The 19,008-nt window shown below is 45.8% G+C and overlaps 1 protein-coding gene across 4 annotated transcripts in view; it reads left to right on the top strand.

The window, feature by feature from the left end:
* MYO10 (myosin X) overlaps positions 1-19,008 on the top strand; it is a 293,414-nt gene that overhangs the window by 233,959 nt on the left and 40,447 nt on the right. For all 4 annotated transcript variants that reach the window (XM_048508398.1, XM_048508397.1, XM_048508396.1 and 1 more), the window contains 7 exons: positions 1,276-1,382; positions 2,411-2,626; positions 2,979-3,012; positions 4,085-4,987; positions 6,774-6,897; positions 9,647-9,890; positions 10,632-10,727. In XM_048508398.1, the coding sequence (XP_048364355.1) occupies positions 1,276-1,382; positions 2,411-2,626; positions 2,979-3,012; positions 4,085-4,987; positions 6,774-6,897; positions 9,647-9,890; positions 10,632-10,727 (1,724 nt within the window). The remainder of the gene's footprint in view (positions 1-1,275; positions 1,383-2,410; positions 2,627-2,978; positions 3,013-4,084; positions 4,988-6,773; positions 6,898-9,646; positions 9,891-10,631; positions 10,728-19,008) is intronic.

Genomic DNA, 19,008 nt, shown 5'->3' with positions numbered 1-19,008 from the left:
TTTTTCCATTTAGGGTTTCCCCTTCAGATTTCCCCCTCTGATGGGGTCATATATATACTACATTGATTAATATGAGACTCTGGTGTTAGTGAATGTGAGAACCTATGAGAGTCCACTCTGATATATTTTAGATTTAAATAATATTTTTTGCATGCGGTTTTAAGTGACGTACGGTTGTTTTCTATATTGGTTGTGATTGTTGTAAACTGCCCTGGGCCTTCCAGGGAAGAGCAGTAAACAAATCAGATTTACGAGCGAACGAATGAATGAAATATAACTGTAAAACTAATCTGAAAAGTTGTTATTCTAAAAATGGAACCTTCATCTCGTAGTAAGTATTAAGATTATAACAGCAAGGATCTTTATGTTAAAAAAAATGATTGAATTCGAGTCTTAGTGACTTGTGATTTAAATTGATTTCATTTAAATCAGATCCACCATGGTAAAAAGTAGGTGTAATCTTTTCTGGAATAGTTATTTGTGCAAATGCATCCTGTCCTTGGATTTCTACCTCTAATGCGTGTACTTTATGTTCTTAGTGTCAGGACCATGCCTGTCAGTATCTTGATGTCTTGCTGTGTGTGATTTGCAATTGTTTTCCTGTTTCCCTCTTCCCTTCCTAGCAATCTCCTGTTAGCAATCTCCTGGCACCAGCCCATCTTCAAAGAGGTGTGAAAGGTTCCCAGGTCTTTGTAGCTTTGTAGTAGAAACTGTGATGGACATTTGGTGTGGGGCAAAACAGGGGGGGGGGGATTAAAAGATATAAGTCCTGTATCTGAGAATAAACTGGGAATAAACTACTTTTGGACTTTCCTACCGTCTCTGTTATTTCCACGTTCGAGAGTCTGACATTAAGCAGGATCTCCCAGTGTGTTTGACCCGCACTCGGATCCATGGTTAAGTTGATTGCTGTGGTTGCCTGGACTGCTGTCAGGGTGCGCTGGGTCAAAATGGAGCTTGAATGTCAAATGTAAAGCTCAGCCTCCAAACTTCCCTCTCCCAGCTAGAAAGGGCCATGCAGCGGCTTAGAGAGCATGCTTTGGCAGGGCTATGCAACACAAATCCTGAATTTAATTTACTATATGTAAGCAGGGCAAATTATCATAATACTAAAGGAGACCTATTCCACCCTGCGACTGCATTAAATTATTTTCCTTTTATTTGTCTAGAGCTGCCTTAAACCACTTTCTTCCAGAGACAAAGCGACACAATAAATAGTGTGCCTTATATCAGATGATCCCCTGCATGGCTGATGGGTTCCCCCTTGTTTTTCAGGTGTTTCTTCGGGAGTCTTTGGAACACAGGCTGGAAAAACAGCGAGAGACTGAAGTGGCGAAGGCCTCCATGGTCATTCGAGCTCATGTCTTGGGCTATCTGGCGCGGTGCGTAACTGCAAGCCACGGTCAGCTGAGTCAGGGCAGCACACTGTGCCGCTATCTGGGGGTAATGACAGATCTGAGACCCAACTCAGACTGGAGGCCAGAGACTCTCAGATGACTTTGAATGGCTTGTGCAGGGACCGCACAAATGATAGGATGGCGGGTCCTCTGCTGCTATTACACAGGACTGGTGGTGTTCTTTAGCACCACAGCCCACTCACACAAGGAGCTTTACATGTCACGGTGGTGGCGGCGGACAGCAGTCCTGGGGCCTTTCTCACTGTGACAGTGGAAGGCGTGGGGCCCTCAGTTGCCCCGTCTGTCTGGCTTTGGTTGTGATCTGCAAGCCACTTGGGTGTTACCCCGGTTTGTTTTATTTGTACTAGTTAAATACACTTCTTCTGGTAGGTTGTGGTTGTCCTGCAGGCTGTTTAGTTTGGGGGTTTTTTTCCTCCAGGGAGAAAAAAAGGAACTATTTGACTAAATTGTGGTGTTTGATTTGCTTCCCTGACATCAGGCATTATGTCCCCTGGTAGCTCCCATCTGTTTATTCTTCCCTTCCATCCCCCATGAAGTCAAAGGAGGACTGCTCAATAGCTGTTTATGTAATTAGGTCATTTCTTTTCATGTGCATATTAGTCTTCCCTATATATCTGGAATGGTGGGTCACTTTACAACAGCAAAAGAAAAAAACGGCCTGCGGACCAAAGCGATCCTTCTCTATGCCACTTTCTTCCTTGGCGTCTGGGCGTACATCAAACAACCCCGGGGGATCGCAAATAGATGCCAAGGCAAGTGGTATAGAAAATGTGTTTGCCTCATCAGGTGGGAGTCTCCGCTCTTGCAAAGAGCCTGGCCCTTTTGCTTGGGGAGCCCTGAGAGCGTGAAACACCACGAGAGCATTTTCATGGGAGTTGCTGCCTGCAGCTCCCTCTTATTGCCTGGAATGTTTGCTTTTGGCCAGTAGTCGTGATCCTTCCGTGAGCTGGTTCATCACACCTTCACACAGACGCATCTTTGTCCTGTTGCAGAAAGCAGTACCGGAAAATCCGTTATCATGTGGTTGTCATACAGAAGAACTACAGAGCTTTCCTCCTCAGGAGGGAATACCTGCTGCTGAAGAAGGCAACGATCACCTTCCAGAAACAGCTGCGAGGCCAAATCGCCCGGCGTGTTTACAAACGGTTGCTGGAGGAGAAACGACAGCAAGAGGAGGAGAAGAGGAGGAAGGAGGAGGAGGAGGAAAGGTAGAGTGTCGTGGTGCTGGAAGTTTGGGTGCTGTGTGGTTTCCGGGCTGTATGGCCGTGTTCTAGCAGCATTCTCTCCTGACGTTTCGCCTGCATATGTGGCTGGCATCTTCAGAGAATGCTGCTAGAACACGGCCATACAGCCCGGAAACCACACAGCACCCAAGTGATTCCGGCCGTGAAAGCCTTCGACAGTGCTGGAAGTTCTTACTCGACTGGCTAATCAGGTTGCAGCAATTTTTATAGTTTTTACAAGGTGGCGTTCAAAAGATGCCTTTTTAAAAAAAACCTAGGTGTCTACTAGCGCCTGTGTTCATGTCGCTTTACTAATTTTTCTTATTATGTTTTTTAGGAAGCGACAAGAAGCAGAATGTCTTGCTCAGCAGGTAAACTATGAGACCAGTTCTTGTTTTCTGCCATTTGTACATGTTTGAATCGCTCTTGCTGTGGACAACATTTAGAGCACCATCCTAAAAAGCATTGCACTGTTCTAAGGGCAGAACAACTTGTGACACATCATCACCCTGGGGATTTGCAGCAAGATGCCAGCTGCAAGTTCCTGTAGGAATTTGATTCAGAAGTACTGCAGCGGCTCTATTCAGATTGGGGCTGTGAACCAGGGTTGAAGAGGCTTTTGACCTCCCGTGACATGAAGTGCACTGTTTGCCCCATTGGGGGCTGCAGGGAAATAATGCCCCTGGGCCATTTGGGGTTTGGGAAATGGTATGCAAGGGGGGGTGGGAGACAGGAGCCTCTCCACCCCATGCCGTGGCCCCAATCCAAAGCAGACCTCTGCAGTGCATCCGGATGGTGGAACACACAGTTTGTGTCCTGTCAGCCCTGGAGGCATAATCTGCCTTATGCAAAATACAGGTGGGCCTTAAGGCCACGGACGTCAGTGAGTTTAGGAGACTGCTCCTTGGCTCCAGGTACCACTGCTAGTGTGGGAAGGTGGGAAGGCAGTGGTCAGCATCATGTTAATTGGGAAAACTGGTAGTTTGCATCTGAACTGTTCCACCGTGTTTGACAGTTTATGGCAGGACCTGAAGGGTGGGCGTGAGGCCATGAGGGTTTTACTCCAAATGCCGTCCAGGGGATGATTTTCCCTCATCCTTGTCCTCATCCACATCAACCAAATGTGGTGTCTCTTGCTCCGTGTCCTAATGTCGCTGTGCAGTGCAATTCACTGCCTCCACCAGCAGAATCCAACACGTGAACAGGATGTAGAGAAATGTGTAAAGATGTCAGGACATCAAGCAGGTTATCCTGCATTATTCAGAGGCTGGGGAGTTAACACGAGTTTCTTCCAGTGTGCAATTCCATCTTTAGTCTGGGTTCCCTTGGGGCTTATTTTGACAGGCATTTTAGCCGTGCCCCATGCAGAGGTGGAGTGCTTCCAAGGGAGCAGTGGGGGAGGGTTGCAGTCCAGATAAAGACTCTTGTCTGTCTGAAATGTAGGCTGAAGAAGAGAGGCGGCAGCAGGAGCGGGCAGCCCTTCAGGAAGCCCAAAAGGAAGAAGCTCTCAAGCAAGAACTGCAGAAGCAAAGAGAAAACAGGCAGGTGGAAGAGATCCTTCGCCTTGAAAAGGAGATCGAAGACCTGCAGCACATGAAGGAGCAGCAAGAGCTCTCCTTGACCGAAGCCTCATTGCAGAGGCTGCAGCAACTCAGGGATGAGGAACTGAAGCGTTTGGAGGACGAGGCCTGCCGGGCAGCCCAGGAGTTTTTGGAGTCCCTGAACTTTGATGAAATTGATGAATGTGTCCGAAACATTGAGAGAACCCTTTCCGTGGGCAGTGGGTTCTGCCCAGAGCGTCACAACTTGACTGGGAATGCAGGCATCGAAAAACCAAGTTTTAACTTCAGCCAGCCGTACCCTGAGGAGGAGGTTGATGAGGGATTTGAAGCTGATGACGACGCTTTCAAGGATTCTCCGAACCCAAGTGAGCATGGCCACTCGGACCAAAGGACCAGCGGGATCAGGACGAGTGACGACTCTTCTGAAGAGGATCCGTACATGAATGATGCGGCTGCGCCGGCAAGTCCTGCCACTGGCGACAGCACCCTGGTGGCTTCTAGTCTTGACTTGCTCAGTCTCCACAACTCCTCAAGCGGAGAATCCACGTACTGCATGCCAGAAAACCTCCCCCGCCCGCCCCAGAGTCCCACTGACGTGATTTCTCCTGATGGGGACTATGATTATGATCAAGACGACTATGAAGACGGAGCCATCACTTCTGGAAGCAGCATCACCTTTTCTAATTCTCTCAGCAGCCAGTGGTCCCCTGACTACCGCTGCTCGGTGGGGACATACGGCAGCTCTGGAGTGTACAGGTTCAGCTCAGAAGGCGCTCAGTCCTCCGTGAGTATCCTCCTCGGCAAGGACAAGAGTCATTTCTTGTTTTAGAAGTAAAACCATCGCCCTTGGGGCGGCAGGACTCCTGGCTGAGGGCAGCCCTTGTCCAAGGGAGATTGCTTTTGGTAAACAGATTGATGTAAGTCGGTAAAAAACATTTTTAAAACCAATTTTTGCACCAGTTCATTTTTTCTTTGCCTTTCCTATCTTGTGTTTTGGGATTGCCTTCTCTTAATTTGCTTCTTTAGAAGCTGAACCCAAGAAAGGTAATAAGAGAAGCACTTAATGTAAAACTTTTAAATAATTTGGGTGCTGTGTGGTTTCCGGGCTGTGTGGCCGTGTTCTAGCAGCATTCTCTCCTGACGTTTCGCCTGCATCTGTGGCTGGCATCTTCAGAGGATCTGATGTTGGGAAAGCAAGTGGAGTATATATATCTGTTGGAGTGTCCAGGGTGGGTGAAGAAACATTGTCTGTGAGTAACAAAGAAGGTAACCAGGTCAATAGTTGAGGGCATCTGAATAGAAGTATGAGTAACAAAGAAGTCTGTAGCATGGGAGTGACAATGGAGATAGCAAGGTCACTGGTGGAGCGTCTGAATAGAAGTATCCTGGCCTTTGTTTCCTTTGTCTATGGTCATCCTGTGTTTGTGTGGAGCTGGTTAGACACTGTCTTGACTCTAGTATTTTTCAACACTGGCAGCCAAGTTCTGTTCATTGTCACTCCCATGCTATAGACTTCTTTGTTACTCATACTTCTATTCAGATACCCTCAACTATTGACCTGGTTACCTTCTTTGTTACTCACAGACAATGTTTCTTCACCCACCCTGTACACTCCAACAGATATATATACTCCACTTGCTTTCCCAACATCAGATCCTCTGAAGATGCCAGCCACAGATGCAGGCGAAACGTCAGGAGAGAATGCTGCTAGAACACGGCCATACAGCCCGGAAACCACACAGCACCCAAGTGATTCCGACCGTGAAAACCTTCGACAATACTTTTAAATAATATTAAGAACGACCTAGATGTTCATACTGCATCTTCAATTGTCAGCAAGATTTTGCAATAAGTTTATTTCCTGATGTTTGTTTTCACTTTGCTCTTCTAATGTGCTTCAAGCATCAGTGGTTGGACTTTTCATGCATCATCTTCTGAGATGCGGCGCTCTTCCTAGAAGAGTGTGACTAAAGTAGCATCACTGGGTAGCTAGCATGAACTTGTCCTTCGAGAAAGAAATAAAGGAGGAGCCACAAAGGGCTAGCTTCAATAAATGCCGTGTTTATGAACGCATAATATTGGCTGCCTACAAAGCGACCGTCGTGTTTTCGGGCTGTAACTTGAAACCTTGTGTACTGTTACTGTATACTGTTACTATTCGTGTTTATTTTACACAAGGTAGCTTGTGCACCTGTGCATTAAGTTTATTTTGGGCATCCCAGACCCGCATATTACCTCACACAGAAGTCGATCCATTTACCAAATGCATTCTTTTATTGTGGGAGAGAAGGGAACTGGGGCGTGGGGGCGGATCTGTACGTGGGACTCATAAGGAACGTGTTCGGACATAACCTCCCTCCGCAACCCTTCCGACTGCTCCTGGGAGGAGACTGAGCTGCATCTCCTGCTCTTTCTCCTTTCATGGAAGAGAGAAGTGAAGTGAAGGAGCTAAGAGAGCCGAATACAGCATGAAGTGACGGTGTGAGGGAGGATCGCGGTATAATCACAGTGCCTCAGGTTATGCTTCTTCCAACAGTTAACTTTCCACATTATGTTGATTGATCTTCCAGTTTGAAGACAGCGAGGAAGATTTTGACTCCAGGTTTGATACAGATGACGAACTTTCTTATCGGCGGGATTCTGTCTATAGCTGTGTCAGCCTGCCCTATTTCCACAGCTTTTTATCCATGAAAGGTACGGAACACTCCAGGGTGAAAGAGTCAAAAGTAGGCAGGTTACATACTGGGATATTTGTACTTTGCAGCTGCTTTGTGAATTGCTAGACAATAAGCAGATGATATGACCCATTTAACAGCTATCTGATGTAGCGTTACCAACTCCAGGTCAGGAATTCCTGGAGACATGGAGGTGGACCGCAGCAAGATACAATGTCAAAGAGTCCAGCCACCAAAGCAGCCATCATTATGTTGTCTGGAGACCAGTTGTGATGCCAGGAGATCTCCAGGCCTCACCTGGAGGTTGGCAAACATTGTGTTTGGGCATCCGATATGCAGGTCTTGGATGCCCAAACACAAGACTACATTTCACCATGTAGTCTTGTTCATGTTACTTCAGTTTTATTGTGTTTATCTCATCCACCTCAAGGTATCTTTCCTAACGAACAAAGCAGCTTAAAAGCCTCAGATCAAGCAGTGAGGAAACAGTGCAAGATCCTTGGTCAGGTTGTTTGTGTGGATATGAATCAGCCTCCTCTCGTTGGCAGCCTTGCAAACTGAGGGCCACCGTGGCTTCCTTGATAGAGCCCGTCCACCTCATCTTGGGCCTTCCTCTTTACCCTGAGGTTTATCATATTATCCTCTCCCCAGAAATCTGTCATGGCAGCAGGCGATGTAAAAGAGACCCCATCTGAGAATATTTTAATGAAGTTCCTCTACCTATGGGTAAGGGATGCACGTGTGCAAAATGCAGACACTGCAACAAAGAAATGCAAGGCGTGAAAACCCGAATGAAACTGGAGATAGTTCACCATGCAATAATTCCATAATTATCTATTGATGTATTCCTAACAATATAATCAAATCAGTAATTGCTGAACACTCTTTTCCAACACCACATTTCAAAGGCATCTACTTCCCTCCTGTCAGCTTTCTACATTGTCCAGCTTTTCGTCCTGTAATAGGGACTGCTGTGGCATGAATTAAGTTGATCTCTGTTGCCGGGGGCCCACCCTTACAGTTCAGAATCTTTTCAAGCTTCTTCATTGCTGCCTTTCTTGTTCTCAGTCTCCTTCTGGTTTCTTGGTTGTTGTCTCCCTTTTGGTCAAGTTAACTACATTAAAATAGCAGTGTTTGTCAGTGCCTGTCAGTGCCTGAGACCACTGTAAGACGGGTGCCAACCATGGTATTGTTCTCTATAGCGGTGTTTGTCAGTGCCTGAGACCACTGTAAGACGGGTGCCAACCATGGCAGAAAAGCCAATCCTTGAAATAGGATGTTCGTCAAATGATATTCCCCAAGAGACAAGTAGTTTGGGATCTATGCAATGATTATGCTGTAGGATTTTGATGGACTCTTTCTGAGGAGGGGGGTTGTGTGTACATAAAAGCCACAGGTGAGTTGCATTTCTTCTTTCTTGAAACTTTAGTAATCCTTACTTGATCTGCCGGTGCAAATGCCTTGTGATGAGACAGTTGGCTTCTAGAATGCACAAGACCCGGTTACTGAGGTGACACCATCAACAAGACGGTTGGGTCACTTAGGAGAAAAGACACTCAAGAGAAGAGAGCAATCGGGGAAGGAAGCTGAAATCTGGCAGCTCTCCCAGGGCCTAACAATGAGAGAGGACAGCTGGAAACCAGAGGCTCAACCGTGTGATGATTATCTCATGCACACACACACACACAGACAGACACAGAGGGAGGCAGGATTTTTGAAATTAGTTGATGGATTAATTTTTTGCTATATGCATCTTTATTTTACTTTTATGACTTTTAGCAATAGGCATTGCCTAGATTACTAGTTTCCAAATTAGGGTTTCTGGAAAGCTTACTGATTGACCACACAGGTGATGGTTTATGAGCATGCCCGAAAGACAGCTTTTTCAGTGTCCTTCACAATAAACAGTTGCAGAAGTATGTGGGATGCATTCCATGAGGCATGCTCAGTTCACCTGAGTGCATACCCTAGCACAGTGGTGGCGAACCTATGGCACGGGTGCCAGAGGTGGCACTCAGAGCCCTCTCTGTGGGCACGCATGCACAGAGTTCGTCATGTGATAATAGTGTAATTATTTCAGGGAGATTATTAGCATTAAACCTAAGACCTAGTTTTGGGAAAGCAGTGTAGGTAACCCTGTTAAGTGCTGTTAAACCCTACTGATTTTCATGGGAAGAATGAAAGTGTGATCCTTTACCTGAGAGTAAGCTCGGTTGCTGGCAATGGGGTTTGCTTCTGAGTAAACCCTCCTAGGGTTGTGATTCACCCGTTTGAAGCGTTGCACAGTTGCTTCAAAGCAAAGCAACCGACTACCTCCAAGCTTACTCCCGAGTAACGTGTGCCTTTGAGCCAACCGTTTTTTCCTATACTAAAATCTCAGTATTCAGGTTAAATTGCTGTGTTGGCACTTTGCGATAAATAAGTGGGTTTTGGGTTGCAGTTTGGGCACTCGGTCTCGAAAAGGTTCGCCATCACTGCCCTAGCAGAACACGTGCTCTACTATGTGGAAGAGAAAAATCAGTCTGTGTGGGAAAGGTTCCTAGCACGGTGAGAAGGTTGACAGAACCAGCCAAGTTCTCTTTTCTGCTCTCGATTAAATTCCTTCTTAGATCTTGTCAAATGGTCAAGTTTGAGCAGATGACAGTTTCACAATTGTTGGTGATTTTCCCGAAGGCACAGTTGATTTGCAGCAGCAGAGAAACTCAGTTTATCTTTCGCTGGTGTTCTTTCTTGAAATGCGCTCTGTTTCATGCCATGTTCTCTGGCAGGTGGCCTAATGAATACATGGAAGCGCCGTTGGTGCGTCCTGAAAGACGAGACTTTCTTGTGGTTCCGCTCGAAACAGGAAGCGCTCAAGCAGGGCTGGCTGCACAAGAAAGGTGGTGGGTCGTCTACGCTATCCAGAAGGAACTGGAAGAAACGCTGGTTTGTTCTTCGACAGTCCCGATTGATGTACTTTGAAAACGACAGTGAAGAAAAGCTCAAAGGGACGCTCGACATCCGAACAGCCAAGTAAGACCAGAAAGCCCCCAGGCCCAATTCTCCAGATCTGGCCCATATTCCCCAGGCCTCAACAATCAGCACAGTGAACTATGTGGTTTCTGCTCAGCTTTCATTTACTGCTTTTATTGTGAACAGAGAGAGATGTAGTAAGTAAATAAAAAGGACAAGAGGATGAACTGGAGAATCATCAGTTGGCTTGGAGCCTTCACAGTCCTTTGTGAAAACAATCTCACCCTACCTGGCAATTCAATAAATGGTGCACTCTTTAGTCAATCAGTGGATAGATAACTCCATGGGAACAAAACAAGTGGGGGCTGGTGAAACTTCTGGAGGGAACCCCATGTGCCCCTCCCCCTCACTTCCCTTACAGTCCTGCTGTAGCCAGAGGAGCCTGCCGGTGCCCTCCCTCTTTCTCTTTCATAAGCTGGTGGTGGCAGCACAGCCCCTGAACCACATCTCTCTCTGTCTCAGCAGGAGCCGCTGCTGCCGGCTCCACACAGTTCCCAGACTGGGCCTCCACTATCGACTGTGCAGTCTCTGCACTTGCGCAGAGAATGCTGTTTATTTTGGGGAGGAGGGGAATTTAAACCCCACATTTAAAAAAAATTAAATTCTTCTGCAGAGCAGGGTCTTCCCTGAGTCTGCAGAAAAACCTGCAGAATTAGATATATAGATGTTTGGAGGGTTGATTTAAAAAATCAGTGACTTATCATTAGGAATGCTTATTTCTCTATTTCCTGCCCTTTGCAGAGATATAATTGATAACACTAGCAAAGAAAATGGAATTGACATAGTCATGGCAGACAGAACCTATCACTTGATTGCTGAATCTCCTGAAGATGCAAGGTAAAAGCTTCCTTCTCTTTTGTGAATCTGAACTGTAATATTCCCTTTGTAAAGTCTGTATGTTGAGGAAAGTGTTGTGTGTAAGTGACCCTCCTTCCCCAAATGGGCCCAGATTCGTACAACACAGCCCAGTGTGGGAAAGAGAACCTCTGCTGTCACTCACTCCTGTCATTAAAGGAGCTGGTGACAAGTTTTAACACCTGAAATCATGGAAATGTGTGCAGATCTGGAGTTAAACCACCACATTCTGTTTTAGAGAGCCAAGACAAAGTGACTGGGCTTCAGAGCGTACTCAGAATAAAACAGGTGCCAAAATACCATAGAATAATCAGGGTAGTTTTATTGAATGTCAAAACTGGAGGTCAGTTATGTGCTGCCTCTGAATTGGGAGACTGCATTTAGCTTTGTTGCTAACTTAATAATTATTTAAATCAAATTGAGTGGGGGGTGGGGAGATGTCAACACCAGCAAAAGGGACCCCCCTAAAAGATGCTCAAAAGTCCTAAGAGCATCAGTAGAGCCCTGCTGGATCGCCAGTTTTCTGCCTTGCCCCACATGCTGCCTCACTCACCCTGAGGCAAGCACACATCCAAAAATCAAAGACCCTCCCCATGCAAACAAAAGCCCTCAAAAAACCAGACACAGGCCCTCAAAAACACACACAGTTAAAGATTTAGTTTTAAGAACCCCCCCCAACCCCCCCCCCCAGAGCTCACCTTTTGCTCTCTGTTCAGCTGCCATCTGTTGCCTCTCAGAGGTTACAGGTGGATATGAATCTGTATAGTATGCAGAGACATAGCAAGGGGGGAATGCGCCTAGTGCACCAGTTTGTCCTCCGACCCAGTCCCACCCTGGAATGCACCTGCCACACCTTGGAGCGTCCTCACCACACTCCCACAGGTGTGCCTGGTGTGTCGCGCACCCCCCTCGATGCCCCCCTAGGAGCTACGCCTCCGATAGTATGCTAATAAAGGTATTTCAAGTTCACTATTACAGCACATGGTGCTGCCTTTCAGAGACTGTTCAAAAGATCTGGATGGCAGTTAAACAGAGTTGGTGACTCACCAGAAGTCCCACCTCTCAGAAACCTGAGGCAAGCCCATGGCCTAGAACAAAGAGAAAGCCCCACACTGGGATCTGTTTGCCACACTGTCACCCTCCCACCCAGTTTGTGGAGATCCTCCTGAAGCTCTTCACAGTCATCCTATATATACTGTATATACTCGAGTATAAGTCGACCTTTTCAACACATTTTTAATGCTGAAAAAGCCCCCCTTGGCTTATACTTGAGTATATACAGTAATTCCAAGATGGCCGCTGGAGCTGTGGCACACCGAGAAAGGAGATCACACCAGCTGTGGCAGAAGCATTTTGCCTGCATCCAACTTTGAGTATTAAATTCACCATTCCCTTTTGTGTTTTTATGTAAAGCTAGGCTTGTAAATCCTCCAACTTTGATAAAGCCACAATCTTTGCAATCAGAGTTGCTCCATTGGCTCTGAATGCCGTGTTAGGTATTACTCTGTGCCCTTGAAATTTGTGTTCTGACAGGCATGGCATCCTCTTGGAGAGAGATTCCATTGCACTTGTAGCATTTAAAGACTGCAAAATGCAAGTCAAGATTTGTTACTAGTAAATCAGGTCAAGCTGAGTTTTTGTGCAAATTCCTCTCTGTAAAGCAGTACAAATTAAAGCTGAAAAGAGAGGGTCTTACAGTTCTAAGGAAGAAATACCCTCTGTGCTATTTAGCAAGTGTGGTAGGAGACAAAGAGACACTGTAAATCATAGGTGTCAAACTCACGGCCCTCCAGATATTATGGACTACAGTTCCCATCATCCCCTGCCAGCATCATTCTGGCTGGGGATGATGGGAACTGTAGTCTATAAGATCTGGAGGGCTGCGAGTTTGACACCTGTACTGTAGATCTTCCAAATGGCTAACTCTTACCTTTGAATAAAATATGTCCCTAAACATGCAAGGATAAAAGCGTACACTGTTCACAAGGTGGTGCTAGCAAACAGTATCTGCTTCCTTTAAAAACTGCCTTGCTTAATGACATTTTAAAAATTCTAGTGAGCCATTTTTGAGGGAAACCTTGTGGGTACTCACCAGAGGCGTTCCTCCCATTGGGCAAAGTGGGCAGTTGCCCTGGGTGCAGCCCTGCAGGGGGCGCAGGTTTGTTTGTGGGATTTTTTGTATTTTCAGTGTTTTTCCATTTTTGGCCTGCAGAGGGCGCAGATTTTAGGCTAGCAGCACCAAAATTTCAGGGATGTTTCAGGAGACTCTCCTGAGGCTATCACCCAGGTTTGGTGAGGTTTGGTTCAGGGAGTCCAGAGTTATGGACTCCCAAAGGGGGTGCCCCATCCCCCATTGTTTCCAATGGGAGCTAATAGGAGATGAGGCTACACCTTTGAGGGTCGATAACTTTGGACCCCCTGAACCAAACTTCACCAAACCTGGGAGGTATCATCAGGAGAATCTTTTACTGATACCACCCAGGTTTTGTGAAGTTTGGTCCAGGGAGTCCAAAGCTATGGACTCCCAAAGGGGGTGCCCCATCATCCATTGTTTCCAATGGGAGCTAACAGAAGATGGGGGCTACACCTTTGAGGGTCCATAACTTTGGACCCCCTGAACCAAACATCACCAAACCTGGGTGGTATCATTAGGGGAGTCTCCTAAAGATACCCTGAAAGTTTGGTGCTGCTAGCTTAACAATTGCACCTCTGCCAGCAGGCACCTCCCAAATTTCCCCAGATTTTCCTTTTAAATCCTACCGCCTTTGACATGGATTTAAAGGGAGAATCTGAGGTCCCCAGTTTAAACATTGCAAGTGATGCTGTTTCAGGGTGGGGGAGAATCAACCCCAAAATAGCATCACTTCCAATGTTGTTTAAACTGGGAACCCCAGATTCTCCCTTTAAGGTGAATTTAAAAGGAGAATCTGGGCTCCCTAGTTTAAACACCATTGAAAATGATGCTGTTTGGGGGTGGATTCCAGCATCACTTGTTTAAACTAGGGAGCCCAGATTCTCCTTTGAAACATTGAAAGTGATGCTGTTTCCCCCAATTGGGGGTACTGGATACAACACCATAAAATGTTTTCATAGCAGTAATAAAACATTTTGAAAGCATTTTAAAAATGTTTTCAAAAATTATTTCTGTTGTGTGGCAAGGCCCATTGCTGTGCTCAGATTTGTGAGTTGGGGCATGTTCTATAATGTGATGGTGACTTTGAAACAACCTGGCTTAAAAAATCATTGCTTGGTCACAGTGGGGGAGGGTGGCTGCCCATGGGGGGCGCCAAACTCCAGTTTGCCTAGATACGCCACTGGGCGTAGCTACAAAGGGAGGGTGCGCGTTGCATTGGGCACGCACCTGGGGGGGGCATCAAACTCAGGTTTTGCCCAGGGCTCCAGTTTGCCTAGTTATGCCACTGGTACTCACAGTCTTTGGCATGAAGCAGCCAGGCAGTCTCCCTTCTTGCCTTCATCCTGTTCGTCCTCTGATCATGAAGATTGCTTTTAGTCAACTTTTTTTACAACCAGTGAGATACCTTCATGAATTTTATTGGTATCTGTTTTATTTTTGAAATTTACCAGTAGCTGCTGCGTTTCCCACCCTAGAATTATATTCAAGTCAATAAGTTTCCCAGTTTTTTTGTGGTAAAATTAGGTATATTCGGGTTGACTTATACTCGAGTATATATGGTATATAATTTTCTCAACATATACAACCACAAAAAGAAGCATAAACACTTTTGCACCACACCAATACAAAACATGAGCATGAAATACAGGAAAAAGAAAAAAGCAAGAAAATAACCAAATAATGACTTCCTGCTATCTCACTATTTAATTCTAATCCATTCTAGGTTCAATCATCTAATTAAAATATAACAATTTATCAGTTACACTCTTTATCATTTCTAATATTTTCTCAATAGATAGTCCATAAAAGGTTTCCAGTTTTCTACAAACTTCTCTATATTACTGTCCTTCATTAAGGTTGTTAATTTTGCTATTTCTGAATATTCTGTGATTAAGACTGCCAGTACCATATATACTTGTGTATAAGTCGATTCACATATAAGTCGAGGCACCTAATTTTATCACAAAAAACTGGGAAAACTTATTGACTCGCGTATAAGTCGAGGGTGGGAAATGCAGCAGCTACTGGTAAATTTCAAAAATAAAAATAGATATCAATAAAATTACATTAATTGAATATTTATTTCAAATAAAAACAGTAAACTAGCTCTGTAAGTGGAAAAGAGGATCAACAAAAACAATATGGTCTCAACAATAACTTTAAAAGTACAAAAACCTTAGCTCAACCAGCAACCAAGCTGAAACACAAGAGTTAAAATCCTTCAAAACTGGATTTTTGGTCAGGGGAGGAATGTTTATGTTAGCAGTACCAACATTTCAGAGTATCTTTAGGAGACCCTCCTAATGATACCAGCCAGGTTTGGTGAAGTTTGGTTCAGGGGGTCCAAAGATATGGACCCTCAAAATGTAGCCCCATCTACTATTAGCTCCCATTGGAAACAGTGGGGGATGGGGCACCCCCTTTGGGGATCCATAACTTTGGACCCCCTAAACCAGGGGTGGGCAATTATTTTTTCCACGAGGCTGCATAAGAAACAGAAAATATTGTGGAGGGCCAGGCCAAAAGGCAGGGGGGCGAGGCGCTTTTGAAAGCCCCGCAGAAGCCGGCAGCCAAGGCAACTGGCTTCTACGGGGCTTTCAACGGCGCCTCGCTCCCCAGCACAGCAGGGGGGCCAGTCAGGGTCATCCGGCGGGCCAGATGTGGCCCGCAGGCCATATAATGCCCAGGTCTGCCCTAAACCAAAGATCACCAAACCTGGCTGGTATCAACAAGAGATTATCCTGATGATACCACCCAGGTTTGGTGAAGTTTGGTTCAAGGGGTCCAAAGTTATGGACCCTCAAAATGTAGCCCCATCTACTATTAGCTCCCATTGGAAACAATGTGCTGAAAAATTCGACATATGCGAGTCTATACGGTAAATAAAAATTAAATCAGCCAAATGCATTCCTAGATAATACGGTAGCATATTATCATCTCTCCCCATATTGCCCCTAATGGAGGAGGACCTGTTGGTGATCCCTGGCCCTAAAGCAATCAGGCTGGCCTCCACAAGGGCCAGGGCCTTTACAGCCCTGGCCCCCACCTGGTGGAACAGGCTCCCAAGGGAGATCAGGGACCTGCAGCGTTTCCGCAGGGCCTGCAAGACGGACCTGTCCCTCTGCCCCCATTCCCTCTGGCCTCCCGTGGGCGCAAGGGGGGGGAGGGGGGAGGGACATGATGCCATCTGATGTTTTTATGGCTCCTGGTTTGTATTAAGTGGACATTGTTTTCATATTGTGTTTTAAAGTTGTATTTTAAACTTGCTGCTGTTCACCGCCCTGAGCCCTTCAGGGGAGGGTGGTCTAGAAGCCCAATCGACCAATCAATCAATCAGTAATCTCTAGTTTTGCTTCTATTGATCTTTATGGCTTAACATTCAGAGAATTAGGCTGACCCTGACGAGCTACTCCCCAGAGGAAACAAGATGTGCCAGTTGTCTCTTGGGGGTAGACATGCCAGGTGGCCGTATCTTTCCCTAGCTCTGATCTTGGGGCGCCTAAACTCCAAAATAACTCTCTTCACATGTCCTTTGGGAAAACGGGAGGGGGGTATTTCAAGGATAAAGGAGGCCAACTAAGCCAGGTCTGGCAGAACCGGCTTTCTCACACCGGGTGCTTTGTTGCCTTTCAGTAAACATTTCTGATCAGGAATCCAGAGGCCCTCAAATACAATACAGGGCCCTCAAAACTAGGACAAAGAGGCTTAGAGACAGCTTCTACTCCAGAGCTGTGGCTATGCTAAACTCTGCTGCTTCGTATTGATGTGTTTGGGGCTGTGTAGGGATGGGTGGAGGAAGGGAAAGTGAGGATGATGTGTGAGTCTGAATTTGTGTGCATCGAGGAATGCTGCTGTAAATTTCGTTGTGCGTGCACAATGACAATAAAATGCTTATGCTTATGCAGAGTCCATTTATTCCTTGAAGTTATGGGACCAGACAAGTTGCTTTAGTTGCACTTGGTAATGTTTAGACGTATGCAATTCAGATTGGAGTTTTCCCTGTTTATCAGTCTTTCCAAAAATAGACCTTTCAAGTGCCAATAACATTAATTAGCATTGTCAGTGTTTTGTGCCATCTGTCACGTATACCTATTTTTTTCAAAACTCAACGGCAACTGCGTACTTTTCAAAATTTGTTTAGTATACAAAGCAGCTCTACTTCTGGTTAACCTCTGGTTAACTATTTTCTAAAAGTACTGAATTCTAAATTCAAGGGGTCTGTATGCTAAAAATTATACACTAGAATTATTCAGCTTTCTGGTTCATGTTGAATCTGCTATGAGTCACTTCCTTTGGGAACAGTGTTTTGATTATTTCCTTTAATGTGTACATACAAACCTCAGAGCCGTTGTCCCACAGTATCCACATGAGAAAAATGTAAGGTTTTTGTCACTCATTTTTGTTCTTGTGGGGTTTTTTATATAAGAAGGCTAAATGGAAAAATAACTGTTAGCAGGCAGCTGATCAAGCTGGTAAGCACCTGCTGTGTCAGGCCAAGCCATCCCTGTTGTTCCTTGGGAGGTTTTAGCTTTTCTTGCTCCCAAATTGTGGAGTCTTTCAGCCAAATGGGATGGCTGGAGTTTCCTCTCTGTCTTCTCCAGCCTAACTTGCAGGGTGGCTTTGGAAGAGTCTTTTAATGAGACCACCCAGGTTTAGTGAAGTTTGGTTCAGGGGACCCCCAAAGGGGTAGGCTCCATCTCCCACTGCCCCCTGAAACAAACTTAAGAACATAAGAATTTCACCAAACCTTAACACTTCCACCAGAAGGGTCTGCTGAAGCCACCCTGAAAGTTTGATGTCTCTACCTTGAAAAGCGCCCCCCCTACAGACACTCCCAGAAATTCCCCATTGGCTACAGTGGAGCCAAGTCAAGATCAAAGAATCTGGCAGGCTTTTCAGAAACTATCTATGGTGGGAAAATTTCCCACCATAGACTTGCATGTGTGGGAAAAACAGTAATTTTTTATCATAGGCTTTCTGTTGGGCTTCAAAAATACATTGTGCTGAAGATTTTATTGGGAGCTTGTAACAAACTTGAAAAGTCCAGTCAAAAGTAACTCTCAAAAGCTCTTTATTGTACTGGCAGTCATTGTCGAAAACAAGCAATGCGAGTTCTGAAGACTTCAGAACTCAGATAGCAGTTTAATACAGTATCAAACCTCTTTCCTGCCACATGAAAAGAAAACAAAGAATAGTTTCACACAGGCAAGCAGACCAGAATCTCCCAGCCCAGGCACACAGCCAGAGCAGACAGGCGGGAGAAGACCAAGGACGATGAACACACTCACATCACCCTGAGCTCTGTTTGGGGTCTTGCTCTGGGCAGGGGGCACCAAATTTGCCACAGGGCTGCTGGTGACTTTCCAACCCAGAACCAACCAACTTTTCTTAGGTTTGGTTGGTTGGGGGCATAAATCTGTGGTCACCAAGTTTTCTTGACTTGGGTGCCCATAGTGTTAACACCCTTCAAACAAACTTCAGTAAAGTTGGTTGGTTCCAGTGAGGAGAGTCACCAGCTGCCCTGTGGCAAATTTGGTGCCCCTATCGAGAGTAAGACCCCCACCAGAACCCCCAATAAAATCTCCAATGCCGTGCCAGCTGTGTATAACAGCAGGCCCTCACCCCGTCCACTTCCCACTGTTTCAAATAGGGGGGGGGGCGGCATTTTTCCCTCCAGGAGAACAGCAGAAGCCTGCTCTCCCCTCCTAATGCCTTCCTCAAAGCAGCACCCCTACACCTAAAAACAAAGCTACTCTAGAATAAAACCAAATCAAGGCATGACAGAACTAACCACACTAGAGCACTGTAACAGTGCAGACACAGTCCAGCTACATGACCACAGATCAAGATGGGACTCCTACCAAAGCACCACAGTGCCACACTACAGCACCATAAGAGCCCAGAAAGGTTACCACAACAATGTTCCCCCACCCGAGCAGAGAACAAACAACCCTCCTGTCAGGATGATGTTGGTGTGTGTTCTGTCCTTGGATTTCTTCCCGCCTGTCAGTCCTGGCTCTCTGCCTGGTCTGCTTTTATGTTATCTCAGCTCTTTGTGAAACTCTGTATGAAACTATGCATTGTTGATTATTCTGTGGCAGTAAAGGGGTTTGCTACTGTATCAAAGCT

This window comes from Sphaerodactylus townsendi, linkage group LG09, assembly GCF_021028975.2.
Source record: "Sphaerodactylus townsendi isolate TG3544 linkage group LG09, MPM_Stown_v2.3, whole genome shotgun sequence".
In the NCBI taxonomy this organism is placed as follows: Eukaryota; Metazoa; Chordata; class Lepidosauria; order Squamata; family Sphaerodactylidae; genus Sphaerodactylus; species Sphaerodactylus townsendi.
This window is presented reverse-complemented; position numbering and strand designations above follow the sequence as displayed.